General features: G+C 35.9%; 2 protein-coding genes across 18 annotated transcripts in view; one reads left to right on the forward strand and one right to left on the reverse strand.

Annotated features, from left to right (window-relative positions):
• The window catches only part of LOC127836946 (prestalk protein-like), an 88,408-nt gene that overhangs the window by 12,818 nt on the left and 60,344 nt on the right, over window positions 1–15,246 (forward strand). The window contains exon 1 of one of the 11 annotated variants that reach the window (XM_052363608.1): window positions 10,812–11,159. The exons of the other annotated variants lie outside the window; for them this stretch is intronic. Coding sequence (XP_052219568.1) covers window positions 10,892–11,159 — 268 coding nt within the window. The 5' untranslated portion in view covers window positions 10,812–10,891. Of the gene's footprint in view, window positions 1–10,811; window positions 11,160–15,246 lie in introns of those variants that run through there. 11 annotated transcript variants of the gene reach the window in all.
• The window catches only part of LOC127836947 (uncharacterized), a 71,121-nt gene that overhangs the window by 3,269 nt on the left and 52,606 nt on the right, over window positions 1–15,246 (reverse strand). Inside the window, exons 2-3 of one of the 7 annotated variants that reach the window (XM_052363618.1) lie at window positions 2,842–2,908; window positions 42–173 (exon numbers count right to left, since the gene is read on the reverse strand). The exons of 5 other annotated variants lie outside the window; for them this stretch is intronic. Coding sequence is in view for 1 of the 2 variants with exons in the window: in XM_052363614.1 (XP_052219574.1) it covers window positions 42–173 (132 nt within the window). In the remaining variant the exon portion in view is untranslated. The remainder of the gene's footprint in view (window positions 1–41; window positions 174–2,841; window positions 2,909–15,246) is intronic. One more of the 7 variants, XM_052363614.1, reaches the window with a different exon arrangement.

The raw sequence follows: 15,246 nt of genomic DNA on the forward strand, positions 1-15,246 counted from the left end.
ACTGCTCCTACTTTTTTGATAGATATAACTAATGGCTATACCTAAACGTTTGAAAACTGATTGTAGACCATGGAAGCTATCCGGGACACTCGTAGAACATTGTAGATGACGTGCTGGTACAAGCGTTTGTTTCCCATAAAATGATTGGTGGACAGGTTGGGAGACATGTTCACCTAACAACAGAGCAAAAACAAACCTTGAAAAACATGTTATGATGTCATCTTGTTCTACACTCTGAATACTAAAGATAGTCTTCTGATACGAGACTCTCTATGGGAATCTGAGCTTAATACAAGTGCATAAAGTGTCATCTCAGATTAGCCTGTGCATTCCATACAAGCTAATCAGAGACGACACTTTCCGCCTAAACTAGATTTTTTTGTTGTGGTGACACTTCCTTCAAACAAAAAAATCCAGAAGAGCTTTACGTGTTGTCCGTGATTAGCTGTGTGGACTGCACACGTTGATCTGGGACCACATTTCATGCTCATGAATTAAGCCCTTTTTTCACAGAATGAAGCTCATATTTTATTTTACAGAATGCCAGACGTTTTCCCCCCAAGACGTTTCCTCCCCAAGACGTTTCTCCCCCAAGACGTTTCCTCCCCAGATGTTTCTCCCCCATTTTAGTTTTAGTGCAGACGTTTCCCCCCCAAATAAATGTATCATTGTTTGGTTGAAGTATATTCTTGATTTATTATGAAAATGATTATTTTGCTTATAAAGATTTTAATTAACTGTATCTATGAAGCATCTTGTTTGAATTTTTTTTGTTTTAGAAATCTTTTTTGGGGGTTTAACTGGTAACTAGTGTTTCTTTTAATAAGGATAGCTATTTGTATTCAATTAAATTTATGAACTTCAAATATAATATATTTAGATGTTCTCAGATTTTGGTTGTTTTGTTTGTTTATTTCATAAATTACTATTGAAACATAAATGTGCTTATGTTTGTCTTTATTATAAACAATATCTTATGATTGTTTTATGTCTCAAAATTATTAATTTTGTTTAATTCTAAATCAATCTTATACGATGGTTTATATTTGTTTAAAACAGCATTTATTTCTTAAATGTGTATATTTAAATAATTGTGGTATTGGAAACATTATTTTGGATTTTTTTTTTAATTTTCATATGATACCATATTCATTTTCTTAATTGGCAATAAAATAATAAAATGCCAAACATGACCTGCGTGTTACATTAACAGTCAACAAAATAACAAGACAATACCTAAAAACACCCTTATTTCACACCTAACAATAAACAGATAACAATCTGTCAGGCATTCAGAGCTAATCAATGCTGATATTGCCTGTATATTGCACCTGTTATAAAAGCCGCTGTTGTGTAATACACTTGCTAATCTAATCAACACTTGTATATTGTACCATTAGTGCCTAATATCTCGTAGTTGTGTAATTAATATACCATATTTGCCTTGTAACTCAGGGCTTTTTTCAGCTGATTTTATAGCTGTTATTCAGTCATATTTTTAATGGAAAAACTTCTTTTATCCCAATTAAAGTCCAGTAAAAAAATCACAAAGGCATACATGTACCTGTCAAGGGACTTAAGTTTACATGGAATTGTAGTGCTCCAGTATACACATATGATGAGAAATAGAATTCTAACATTATATAATTATCTATATTGACTTACCAGTTCCACATGTGTGGTGCTGCCACTTGTGACATAAATCACATTCAATAGCTTCTTCATGTTCACTTACAATGTTCTTACGATCTTAACAAAGATCCGACATCATGAATTCTTACACAAGAACACTAATAAAATATTATATCCAATTCACAAACTCCGAAAATGTCAATCACTATGATACGTATGAATAATATTATTGCAGGAAATTCTAATAACAGAATGAATCAGTGTAAAATGTTTTTAGTATATATAGGTATAATTGAATTTGTTTGTAGCAAAATGAATTCATTAATTCAATAATTATAATTGTTTACTTTGTAACATACTACATTTGTACTCCACTTAAAATGACCATCAAAGAACATCAAAGGTGCGCTTTTACTCAATTCATTAATTCAATAATTATAATTGTTTACTTTGTAACATACTATTCCACTTAAAATGACCATCAAAAAACACTTTTTCAATGAGCGCAAGACAAATTTCAGGCACACAATTATAATTAGATCTATTTAATTGGTAAAACTTGTTAGAGGCTTCCATAAACAACCATATAATATATTTAATTAATATTTTAATCAGTCAAGACTTAACTTACATCTATTTTTTTTTAAGCATTTATTATTAAGACACATAAAATGCACTCAATTTTAATACTAATCGATAAAGTTATTTTGTTTTCACTTTATTACAAATACTACTAATATACATTTACATATTATGCAGACGTTTCACCCCCCAAATGGGGGTGAAACGTCTAGGGAGGAAACTTCTGGGGAGGAAACGTCTTGGGGGGGAAACGTCTGCAAAGTCAAATAGACATAGTTGTCTGGACTGTGAAAGTTCATCTGTACAATTATTACATTGACACCCTTAATTTGTCAATAATTTCATTATTAGTTTTGTAATTTGAACTGTTGACCTCGTATAATTCTAAAACCTAATCAGGCATCTTTGCAAGTAAATTTTTCCACAAAAAAAACATTCTTCGAACATTTTTACTTTATTGTTGAAAAAAAGATCCACATTTTTGTAATTGATTTTTATTTATTCTTTGAAAAAGAATCATCAAAGACACTTTTTTCTGTAAAATTACAATTCCTTTTATCATAGTGCTGAAACCCTTTAAATCTAAAGATTATTATTTGAAATAAAACCAATAGAATTCCTATTTACCTCCATCAAGTACAGCTTGAGATTCTCATCCAACATGAAGTCAAACCTCACCAGCTCAAAGAAGTTCCTAGAATAAGAACATGCAATGGCATAATAAATGCAATATGACAATAATAACAGAGTTCAAAATACGCACACCAGCCTTTAGCTCTGCACTGGACAATTTTACGTCCTCCCAGGCATTTACAAGTAACGGAGGTAAAACGACATCAAAACGGATAAACACACACACACACACAACCCACAGAATGACAAACACATCTTTAAGGGCAAACAAATCAAGACTGGAAAAATGCTCCAAACAACGATCGAATAGAATTAACGGTATATCCGTGTTTGATTTAGCGCTAATCAACTGCAGATATCGCCCCATTGGTGCAAAAAGGTACCATGTGCCTTCTATTTTCAATGTCACGTGGTACCTTTTTGCACCAAGGGGACGATATATACCCATCATGCACTCTTTCTAACCAACCTTGCTTTTGTGGCAACACTTTGGAGCTAAACGGCGGCGACAGACCAACGGCATGCCATACAGGTGTTGTCGAGCCCTTTTGTTGTACGCGGCGCTAACAAGGTACTTCCAGGCGATGTCCTTGTATAAAAGAGCAATCAAGGTAAGGATTGATGTGGTCACCGAAGTGGATAATGCCGTTTATGTAGCTTCGCAAGCATGCCCACTTTAATCAACACTCTGGTAATGTTATCAACTTTTCAACACAAGACACCATGATGTACAGTACTGTACTGGTTCAGCCCAAAGGACAGGAAGGACTCTCAATCACCCTTAGGTTTTGTACACAATCAAGATAATTGAACAAACTTTAAACGGTTTAGATCCAGAAAGGCCGAAAACCAAAAAGGCCGCATACCAAAAAGACCGAATACCAAAAAGGCCTTACCAAAAAGGCCTCAAAGCGTACCAAAAAGGCCGAAAATTGAACTAAAAAGGCCTTAAAGCAATTATTGTTTTTTTAGGCTTCAAACTGTGTTTACAAAGAAATACACATAAATTAAAAGGGAATAAGACCTAAAACAGGTATGATTTTTTTATTTTCTTTATTTGTTGATTATGTTTAAATATATATTTACGATTTATACAGTCAATGAACATGCACAGTCACACAATTTATATAACAAAATTTACATAATCAAGCAAACATTTACAGACAATATACAGTCACACTGACAAAATACAACTTAATTACATCATATTATTCTTAAAAATGTTTTTTTTTGTCTTTATTACACAATATACATATTTTCAATTAATTTCAATTACATAATAATATGGTTTAACATTTAAATTATATTTTCTATTAAATCAAAATTGAGTGCTAAACTATGAATGAACATTTTAATTTTCTTTATTACAAAAAATACATGTACGAGAAAAAAATACAGACAATGTACAACATATACAACATAATTTACAATACTGCGCTCGATCCCTAGGTAAAATCAATGTACCTATGCGATTTTTGTGCACATATATCGCACTCAACTGCACGCTGGCGGGGCCGCACCTCCTTACCGCATCCTACACAAGGATAGGAGGCCATACCACAACACTCAACGATATAAATACACTATAATTTAAACGCCAAATAAAGTCCGGTATACTTTCCAATTTAACGAATAAAAAAGCTACTACTATTATCCACTCTGACACCTGAACGGGTTATATATTTCTCAATAATTCTGGATCTTATATATATCTGGCCGCCACGTAGTTTACAACACCTTCATTACTAATTTGTTACACTTTTAGATGCAAACAGCAAGTTCAAAGAAATAAATCGGCGATAATTATGCCGACTTTGATTACAAAATGAACGGTTTTTAGTTAAAAAAGGAGGTATCTTCTCAAGGATACATATTGTAACTAACGAACAATACATATGCGATAATTGGCGATAATTTTGCCATCTTTGATTACAAAATTAACGGCTTTTTATTCAAACACTGAAATATCTACTCAAGGAAAATATTGCAGCTAACGAACAATTTTTGCCGACTTTGATTATAAAATTAACGGCTTTAAAGTAGACTAAAAGTTAAAACCAGAATTAAAATGACTATTTAATATATATGATAATAAAATATCAGCATAACTAATCAATGATAGTACAAAATGTTGTATGGCCTTTCTGGTATACCATGAGGCCTTTTTGGTTCACTTATGCGGCCTTTTTGGGAAGGCCTTTTTGGTAAACGGCCTTTCTGGTACTATACCCTTTAAACTACAGCTTAAGTATATAAATGACTTTCTATATGTCTAGATACATTGTGTTTGCATAAAATCTTCTTTTTAAAAGTGATCTTCCCTGCGTACCTCAGTGACTGCAGAATGAGCCTTACAGTCGATGCCGTATCTCTGGACGAGCTGCATAGCGAAAGAGATGGCCTCGATCACGGACTCTAGATTACAATATACACTCCGTGCCTCGATGTAGTATCGGTTGTTGTCCCACCCACACTCAATCAGACCGGCGGATGAGAGAAATTAATGGGCTCTCGTCAACTTTTGAATTCGAAAAAAAAGTCGTTGGAACATCCTGGGCTCCGATTTTTGAAATATTCCCAGTTTTGTGTTACCGTAACAAGCGTTCCGTGCAGAAATGTTCATTGTACGAGATAGACTAGTGTGCGTTATACATTGATACAACGTTATTCTGACTGCTAATTTGCGAAAAATACCTTGTGAAATCGTAAATATCCATTATTGGCGCCATGCTTGCTGTTGTTGTACTCTTTTGAAAGGGCTGTTGTCGACATACCGAATATCGGTTACTAGGGGCATTTGATGGCACTGATTTTTGAGAAGAGCAAAGATATAAGCCAAGTGATTTAGTACGTTGTTATTTATGTATTTATTCTATGTGATATGTTGACATGTTAATTTGCTAAGTTAGTGAGCAAAGTAATGTAATTGCGGATGTGTGCCAGTAAAGTGAAAGTGAAAGGGGCAAGTTAAACGTTGCGAAAGGAAAGTAGACGTGGATGTGGAAAGTAGTTCCAAGCGGAGTTCGTATTGTCTTTTGAATGCTTTGTTAATGAGCGGTGATGATACGCGCAAGAAATGCGTGAATGTATGTTGTGTGCACGTGAATGTATGTTGTGTGCACTTGTGAAACGTTGCGTATGTGTTTGTTGTGGGCATGCGCGTATGGCTGGTTAATTGTGTTAATTTTTATGCTAATAGACTGATCCCGGAAAAGCACAGTTTAGAAAAACCCACTAATCAGCCCGGTACAAACAACGCTGGTCCATTAAATCAACCAATGATAGCTTACTTTAAATACTAACGGTTGATGCGGTGTGTGATTTTGAAAGAATTATAAATGGGTCATGTTTATTTGTACCAGCAGATTAGTGGGATTTTCCAAAAATCTTTTTCCGGGATAAGTATATTTACACCATTGTGTACATACCGTTCTTACTGACAATAACGTAGTGACGTCACCATCTATGTATAGAATGAATTTCCGGAAATAATCGATGCATCACGATTGGCTCTTTTATGGTGAAAAAACACTAAGATATTTGCTTCATGTGGTGATTGTCGAAAGTAGTGCCTATTTGTAAAACGTTCTCTTTCTCTTCTGGATGAAAAGCCATTTCGCGATCGTGCCCATTCCTTTAGTGGTTATCAACTGTTTCCTAAGTGTGTCTGCAACATGTATTTCATTGGCAGCGACGTTGACAGACGAGCGTTTGTGGTGCATTTATTGAAGTAAAGGGATTTTGTCGAAATCTCACTGCCGAATCCCCGAGTTCGCTCGCTTGCATTTGGGCGAATGGGATTTTCTTAGAAGCTGCGTGATATACGTTTTTAATTGCATCTTTCGGAATAAGATATTGATCTTTTAAACGGATAATAGCCTGGCACATTCTGATGCAAAGAAAAGCCATAAACGTCGGGCGTTCCATATTTGGGTATCAGATGCAGTGTCAACTAAGTAGGGCTGTCACGATTCACCGGTATACCGGTATATCGCGGTGCATGTCGTGAAAAAAATCGCACCGCGGTACGGCGTTGCCGCACCGGTTTTTTTAATATTATTATATTAGCACAGATATAAATACATTACATAATTATTTTGATATAGATATCGTTTTGAAAACTGTAGAAGCGATTCAAAAGGGCTAAATAAATAATCCGTTAATATCCAGGTCAAGCAAGCGCTTCCACTGGTAGATGTTTAACTTTCACGTTTAAAATACGGCGATGTATGGGTCCGTACCTTTTTTGGAATTTGGGACAGATTTCCTTTGCAAATAAATTCATAATTATCCAAAAGATGTTTACTCTATTTTTTATTTTCTTTCTTTAGTATATCGATCGTTCAAAGCATGCCACTTCCGAATCATGTTATCTTAAGATTATGAATAAGTCGAGGAAGAGTCAGAACGCTGCGGATTTTCAATACTGGGCCTGCTGACTCCGCATTTTAAACATGCCCTTGAAGCGTTCGATTTACACAGATTGTAGTCACAGCTATTGTAGACAACATGGCGGACATTTTAGAAAAAGACGCGAATAACAATAACAATAACAATGACTACTTCTATCAAGTTTATTACAGTTTCTTTTACAGTTTCTAGTCAAACTATGATACCAGTGTTTTCTGATTATCGAGTTTAATAAAGTTTGTAAAACTTGTTATTCTGCTGTTTTCTTCACAGATACATATTCTGTAAAATATCGCGGTACGTACCGCGATACAGTGTTACAGTACCACGATATACCGCGGTACGCTCATGGCGTATCGTGACAGCCCTACAACTAAGTAATAACTGCGTAAATATAATCTTGACCAGTCAGGCAACCCCAAATCGTATATTGACCGAAGCCGCATACAGTTTGAGGCTGCCTGGCTGGTCACTATTATGCCGCTGGACCCGACGTGGGATGTGTACCGAACATTTTGTCCTGTGTATCAATCAGTGTATAATCAACGATTTTAATAGCAATCAATTCCGGTTGCTCCTTTAAAGTGATATTATGGGCATCTAACAGTGTATAGGTGTCTATCGCAACCGTTGTTTATTTCTGGTGTTTTCACTTCATACACATGTATTTTTGTTAATGCAGCATCAACATACTAAAACAATATCCCGGAAAGAGAAAAATAATGCATTTGAATATCAATCGTACTTTCGTTTTGACAACTGACGACAGAAATGATTCGATGTACGATGTCAATCTCAATTTAGTTTTAGTGCAGATCCGTTCATACGACACAAAGACACTATTTTGTTTTACGGATCATTTCGGCTTAGAGGACTGGGTGAGTCATGTAAAATATCGAATATAATTTATATACTTTTTTTATAAACAACTTGTAGAAAGATGAGTTGCAGATACTTGGTCTGCTTCCACATTTTAACTAACTCTTTTGACCAGTTAATTCTTTTCAGCTCAATTCATCAGTGAAACTGCCCATAATATCACTTTAAAGAACACACTGATAATGTCGTCGTCAGAGATTCGAAACTAACGACCGCGTTGTAGAACATCGGGCCAAGACTCACCCATGGAAACCATTCGGCAAACCTATTTTGCTTTTCGAGTTGAAATTCGAAACACCTGCATTAGATATGAGTCGCATAATGGGGAAAAAACGGGCTTTATGCATGTGCGTAAAGCGTCGTCCCAGATTAGCGTGTGCAAGCCATGTTTTCCTATCACGCGACCCTCGCATATCTATATATCAGCTGTCAAGAAATCACTATCAGTAAGTGCTGCATCAGCACAATTCATTTGAAAGACAAAATCAGCCTCGCTCTGGGAAAACACATGTGCATGTCCTTTCAGCGCCGTTGTTGGTATACACGCTTCTCACCAAGGTGATCCGGGTTCAAGCCCAGACTCATTTTTTGGCATGATGCGAGTGATTAAGTTTCTTAACTAAATTGTATACGTTTGTTTTATAATGCAGAACTGTTGGAAAAAATTAAGAACATGATATTGAAGCGATATATGCGGAATGTTATGTCCGTAACATTTAAAACATAAATAAATAATTTATTTATTTAAGAAAATAGCGTTGAAATAAAATAAACAGATGTTTAAATCTATATGCCTATGACCACGCTGATCACGAATTCGTTAGAATTTTTGAGATATCTAAAGCCGTTCAAAAGTTATCAATTTTAAAACAAAACATCAAAAAATACATATGTATCATATAATGAAAATAAAAAATAAAAAAATGTTTTTAATAAAACATAAACAGTTTATAGTGTTGTTTAAAAGTTTGAAAACAAAATTGAAAACAAAATAAAAGTAAAAAAGTTATAATCAATAAATGTTCTGCATTAAGCACCCTTTCTCATGATGTCCAATTTACGTGCACAGATGAAATACGCTCGCTCGATAGCTTGTTCGCTCCAACGAAATCAAACAATAAGATAGTGAACTCTCTATGAATTTGTGTCGCTGAGTACGAATCCGGTGTTAATTTTAATTTTAATTGTTAATTCGTTGAAGAATTATTTAGTTTAAATGGTGCATTTCGATAAGAATGCAGCACCCTTTTGACAGAAGCGCAAAACCCAGTACACCTTACATTCCAGTGAAATAAAACAAAAAGATAGTCCAATCTATGTGATTTTGTCTTCCTAAATCCGAATCCGTGGCTACTTTTCCGATATCTGGACCCCTTAAAGAATTATTGATGTTAAATGGTGCCGCTTGACTGATTGGAGGTTAAGTCTAACCATTATATTTAAGCATTTGTTGTATTTTGAACTACGGAAAATAATACATTTCATTACATCTAATCGCTGCATTCAAGATTTGAGAGTTATTTATCTCACTAACACCGATGATCATGTTGATAAATGAATGGATGAATAGATAAATGAATGAATGGATGGATGGATGGATAGATGAATAGATAAACAAGACAATGTGAATATAAACAATTGTTAAGCTTCCAACACAAAGCACAGGGAGAACCCAGGGACGCATTTCCAGTAGTTTCGATACGCTCATTATAATGCCTTAATGGTAAAGAATACATGTTAAATAGATGCATATAAATCACTTATTTAGTCAGTCACTCAATCGTTCAGTCAGTCAGTCACTCACTCCTTCACTCAATCACTCCCTCACTCAGTCAGTCACCCAATCACAAAGTCACTCACTCAGTCAATCAGTCATTTAGTTTCGCGGATCAAGATTTTGGAAAAAAATAATTTCAGTGTCGTCCCTGATTCGCGATGCGAACTGCATAGGCTAATCTGGAACTCCACTTTACGCACATGAATTAAGACCCGTTCCCGGTTTATAGCACGTTTACTTCTTATTAATTCAATTCGTAAACCCATTGGTAAGATATGTTGTGAATCGGGGTTCAAAATCTCGATTTCATCTGATATTGCATAAATGAGGTTAATATTAATATTTTGGCAAGTTTTTAATAATAAGATACATTAATTATAAAATTTGGTATACGTGAGCATGACGTTAAACAATATGCAGCCATTTTGAAAGTGATTTGGATTTTTACCTGAACAATCAACACTTTTGTGGACTAAACTACTAGTAAACAAATGGCAGATACACGTAGGAAGAATAAGTGTACCTTTTCCGACAATATCCTGCTAAAACAAAGCATTTTCGATACGACGCAATTGTAACAATTATACAGTATCATTTTTTCGGACGGGAATAATTCCGTACAATGTACAACATAATATATGGAAATGTACATTGCCGTGCTGACCAAACAGAGCATCACTATATTCAACTTGAACATGGTTCTGATATTCACTGAGATGATTATTATCAACGATCTACCCGTGTATCCGCGATAACGCTTGTTAATATAATTGTCTAAGGAATTGGCTTTAAATATTTACAGAAAACTGCAAACGGACCACGGTCATTATGTTAGCTAATGTACGATTGGACGATTTTGCAACGTCACGACGTCATTGACGTCATTGGCGTCATTGACGTTACTGCCGTTAGAAACGCATTAAGCAATACAAGAGAACGGACGCAACGACACATCGAGAAATATTTAAATAAACGCAAATGTACGATATAGCATTGAATCAAGAGACGCGCAATTTATTCCAGCTTACCCCAGTTGGAAGGTATTTCGTATCTCAAGGGGGTTATCCAGCTTTCGTGAACGACGTGATTATGCCCATGATAGCGAAACTTGCAGTCGAACTTCACGAAGCACGAGTAGCATGCAGTGAGATGTACCCAATAGTTCGACGGCGAGTGCAGAACTACGTACTCGAAGAGGCTACAAAAGAAGGATTTCTATGCGCCAGGCCGCGTCGCAGAATAAGGCGTACGTTTTATCGTAGATCTTTGATTAAATGTTATATAATTCCGCTTTTACACTTCAAATACAATGCCAATTTATCGTCTTAATCGATGTTCATTTGATATCATTTCATAAAGTATTGTCATGACCCCATGTTGACATTTTTATTAAATAGGTCACAAGAACATGTTTGTTTTTATGACCATGTTTTACATTTTAAACTCTATGTCAAGTGTTATTTCTTATTGCATTCAAAACTAAACATCTTATTATCAACATCTACTATGCTTAATTTACCGTTTGTATGGTTCATATCCGTGTAAAATCCATTTTTGTTGGTCACTACAATCACATGTTTGTATAGACGCCATATTTAAAGGAAGTGACTTATGACCTTTTGTTGAATTATGGGTAGTGTACATTGACGACCTCTGTCAAACTTTGTCAGCAGACAGTTAAATCTCGTATTTTCGTACTAGATTTATGCATCATGCGAAGGTTTGATTTTTATCAAATAATTACAGTCATGTGTATTTATATGTTCTAAACCTTATTATAATGCTTAAAGAAACATTTCCAGTCATTTTAATAAAGTTTTTACTGTTTAAACTTTAGGCGGTAACTCTGTTTATTTTGAGGTGATCTGTTACGCTCGGAAGACGCGCGGATGGTGCGCGGTTGAGTTATTGCTCGGATTAATGTTATGACCGCGCAAGGCTCGGACCTGCTCGGAGCCCTAGTATATAAACCCTGGTAATTTCACAGTCAGGGACTCTGATTTTTTTGGAATTAAAGGCACATTCTGATTACTAAGTTTTTCTCTAATAAATATTATTTTTAGGCATTTTCATTAAAAGTAAGTTAGAAACATTATTCATATTTTTGCATATAATAGAGTTTTTGAATAAGATTTAAGACTAAGGTATAGGGATATTTAATCCTACAGTTTTAAGATTGATTGAGCATTGTAAATGTGAGTTTGAGAATTGTATTATTCATGATATACTATTGATGCAAGTTAGTTAAGAATAAAATTTGTTGAATTTTATTTGGTTGTTTATTATAATTTTTATTTGAGAGTCATTAAATGACTCAGGCTATTATCTTCAGTTTATTTTAACAGAGTCCATTTTATTTAAAATGTTTAAATACAACTTAATGAAAGAAAAGTTGGTTTGACACCAAGAGTAGGCCCGCTATCACATTGCAATAAGGAAAAGAAAAAGAAGAACCGCTCGGCTCGTTACATATTTATGGTGGCAGCTGCGGGGATAAAGTAACATCTTTATTCCAGTGATCGAATTCACACCTCAAACGAAAATGTCAGATACTGACACAGATCAAGAAAATGAAGTTTTCTTCAGGGATGAATTACAGCAAAGGGAAAGACCAACTAGTCATCAAGATGAGAACCAAGTCCATGAAGAACAAGAACCTACTGAACAGGATGATCAATGGTTAAAGGCAGCGTTTGGAAAATTAGTACACATGCAAGGCCAGATGGTTGAAACACTAGAAGGAGTCAATAAGATGATATCAAACATTCAAAGGCAAAATGAAAGTACAGTTCTTGTACAGAATAGCAACATTCAGCAACAAAATGATCTCCCCTCTCTTCATAGAAACAATAATTTTGCAGGAGAACCTGCCATACAGCACAACATGTTACCTAGGTCAAGCATAAGCTACTCCAATCATAAATGTAATAACAGCACTAAAATTCCACCTTTCAATGGGAAGGATGAATGGAAAGTATGGTTCAACCGATTTGAAACTATTGCAAATAGACAAGGTTGGAATGATGAAGAAAAGCTAGACCATCTTCTACCAAAACTACAAGGATCAGCAGGGGAATTTGTTTTCACACAACTACATAGAGAGACCTTAGATAATTATGATGAACTAGTTAGGGAAATCAACAATAGATTCAGAATAATAGAAACTCCGAGAACGTTTGCAGCCAAATTTAGTCAAAGAGACCAGAAACAAAATGAAACAGCAGAAGAATACGCCGCTGAACTCAAGAGGCTGTATGATCGAGCGCACAAGCGTCGGGATGGAGCAACGAGAAAAGAAGATTTGGTAAGAAGGTTCCTTGACGGACTTCGAGAGGAAGATGTAAGGTGGGAGGTAGAGTATGTGAAAGAGCCCAGGGATATCGATGAGGCAGTTTATCACGTAGTTAACTACATTCAAACTAGGAAGCGTCATCAAGTAGGCTCTAATCGGAGACAACGCCCCGTTCGCAGGACAGGTGGCACAGAGGCAGATGTAGCAGACAGTGAAAGTGAAAGCGATTCCGATACAGTTGAGTATGCATTCAGGGTGCCAAACATGAGACAATTCAAGCGTCGCGAAAAGACTGAAACCAAGAGAAAAGAGAATCAAACAGTAAGGAAAACAAGTGTCAATCAGGCTCAGACCAAAACAGAGGTCAAAGAAGATGTATTACAAGCTTTGATACAAAAAATAGAAGAACTAAGCAAGAAGGTGGAGACGGTAAATAATAAATCAACAAAAGATGACAACCGCAGAAGCTTTGTGAGATGTTACAACTGCAACGGAGAGAACCACTTTGCAAGAGAGTGTCCAAATAAACATCAGCAAGTAAACAGACCATTATACCACAGTTTTGGCCCTAACAACAGAAATAACCTCTACCCAAACCCGAAACAAAGCAATCAGCCATTAAACCCAAATGCGCAGACTTTTCAACAACCTTTAAACTACAAAGGACCCAACCAAACGGCCGGGGGGAGGTCCCAATAGAAAAAAATGGCCTAGATCAACAAAAGAAAGAAGAGCAAATAATAAGAAGAAGAAAGCCTGATAGTAGTGGGGTATATGTCAAAGGCAGTATACAAGGGATGAATTTGACCTTTACAGCCGACACAGGAGCTACAAGAACAATAATTTTGATAGAATTTACAACAAGATCGATCCCAAGAAAAGGCCGGAATTAAGAAAAACAGCTTGTTTAACAGGGGCAGGGGGAACTAGATTAAAAGAGTATGGAAAAGCAAACTTCAACATTATATTGGGGGACATCAGCTTGACAAGGGAAATAATAGTAGCAGAAATAGAAGATGATGCATTGCTAGGAATAGACATCTTACAAAATGATGAAGGAGGGCCAGCAGACCTATTACTGTCAAGAGGAGTGATTCTTTTTCAAGGGAAAGAAATACCATGTATTCAAGTGGGCCTGAAAGAAGAAATCAGAAAAGTTCGAGCTGCAGATAATTTTACCATACCGGGACAGAGCGAGGCCATAATAGATGTCATGGTAGACAGATTAGAAAGCGACGACCTCATGCAAGACACAGAACTCATTATAGAAGCAACAGATCATTTCAAAGAGACATACCCTGTGCACATGGCATCTGTTTTGGTTGACATCAATACTGCACCGACATGCAAAATCAGGATATTGAACCCTTTTCTTACAAGTTGGTCGATAAAACAAGACACCATTATAGGGCAAGCAGAAAAGATAGACCATATTAAAGGGACAGTAGTAGAAAAAGAGCATAGTGACGAGGAAGACAACTTTATAAGCGTACGAAGAGTTACTATCAAACAAGATGAGCCTACAATAACAAGAGCCACAGAGATGAACACCAAGAAGAGCTTTGAGGTGCCAAGCCACTTACAAAGTATGTATGAAAATGCATGTAAAAATAGGAGTCCTGAAGAAAAGTTAGAAATTGCAAATCTACTTTGCCGCTTCAAAGATAGTTTTTCCAAAGATGACCTTGACCTTGGTGTAACCCACCTAACAGAACATTCAATCAATACAGGAAATGCAGCACCTATTAGACAGCAACCAAGACGCGTCCCAATGGCATTTGCTGATGCTGAAAAGAAAGCTATACAAGAGCTTCTAGACAAGGGAGTCATCAGAAAAAGCACATCTCCATGGGCAAGTCCAATAGTACTTGTCAAGAAGAAAAACGGGGAAGTACGACCGTGCGTGGACTACAGAAAGGTCAATGAACTAGTCAAACCAGATGGTTTCCCTATCCCCCGGGTACTAGATTGCTTAGATGCAGTTGCAAATGCCACTTTATTTAGTACTTTTGACCTCACAAGTGGATATTTCCAAATCCCA

This window comes from Dreissena polymorpha, chromosome 7 (genome assembly GCF_020536995.1).
Source record: "Dreissena polymorpha isolate Duluth1 chromosome 7, UMN_Dpol_1.0, whole genome shotgun sequence".
NCBI classification, from domain to species: Eukaryota; Metazoa; Mollusca; class Bivalvia; order Myida; family Dreissenidae; genus Dreissena; species Dreissena polymorpha.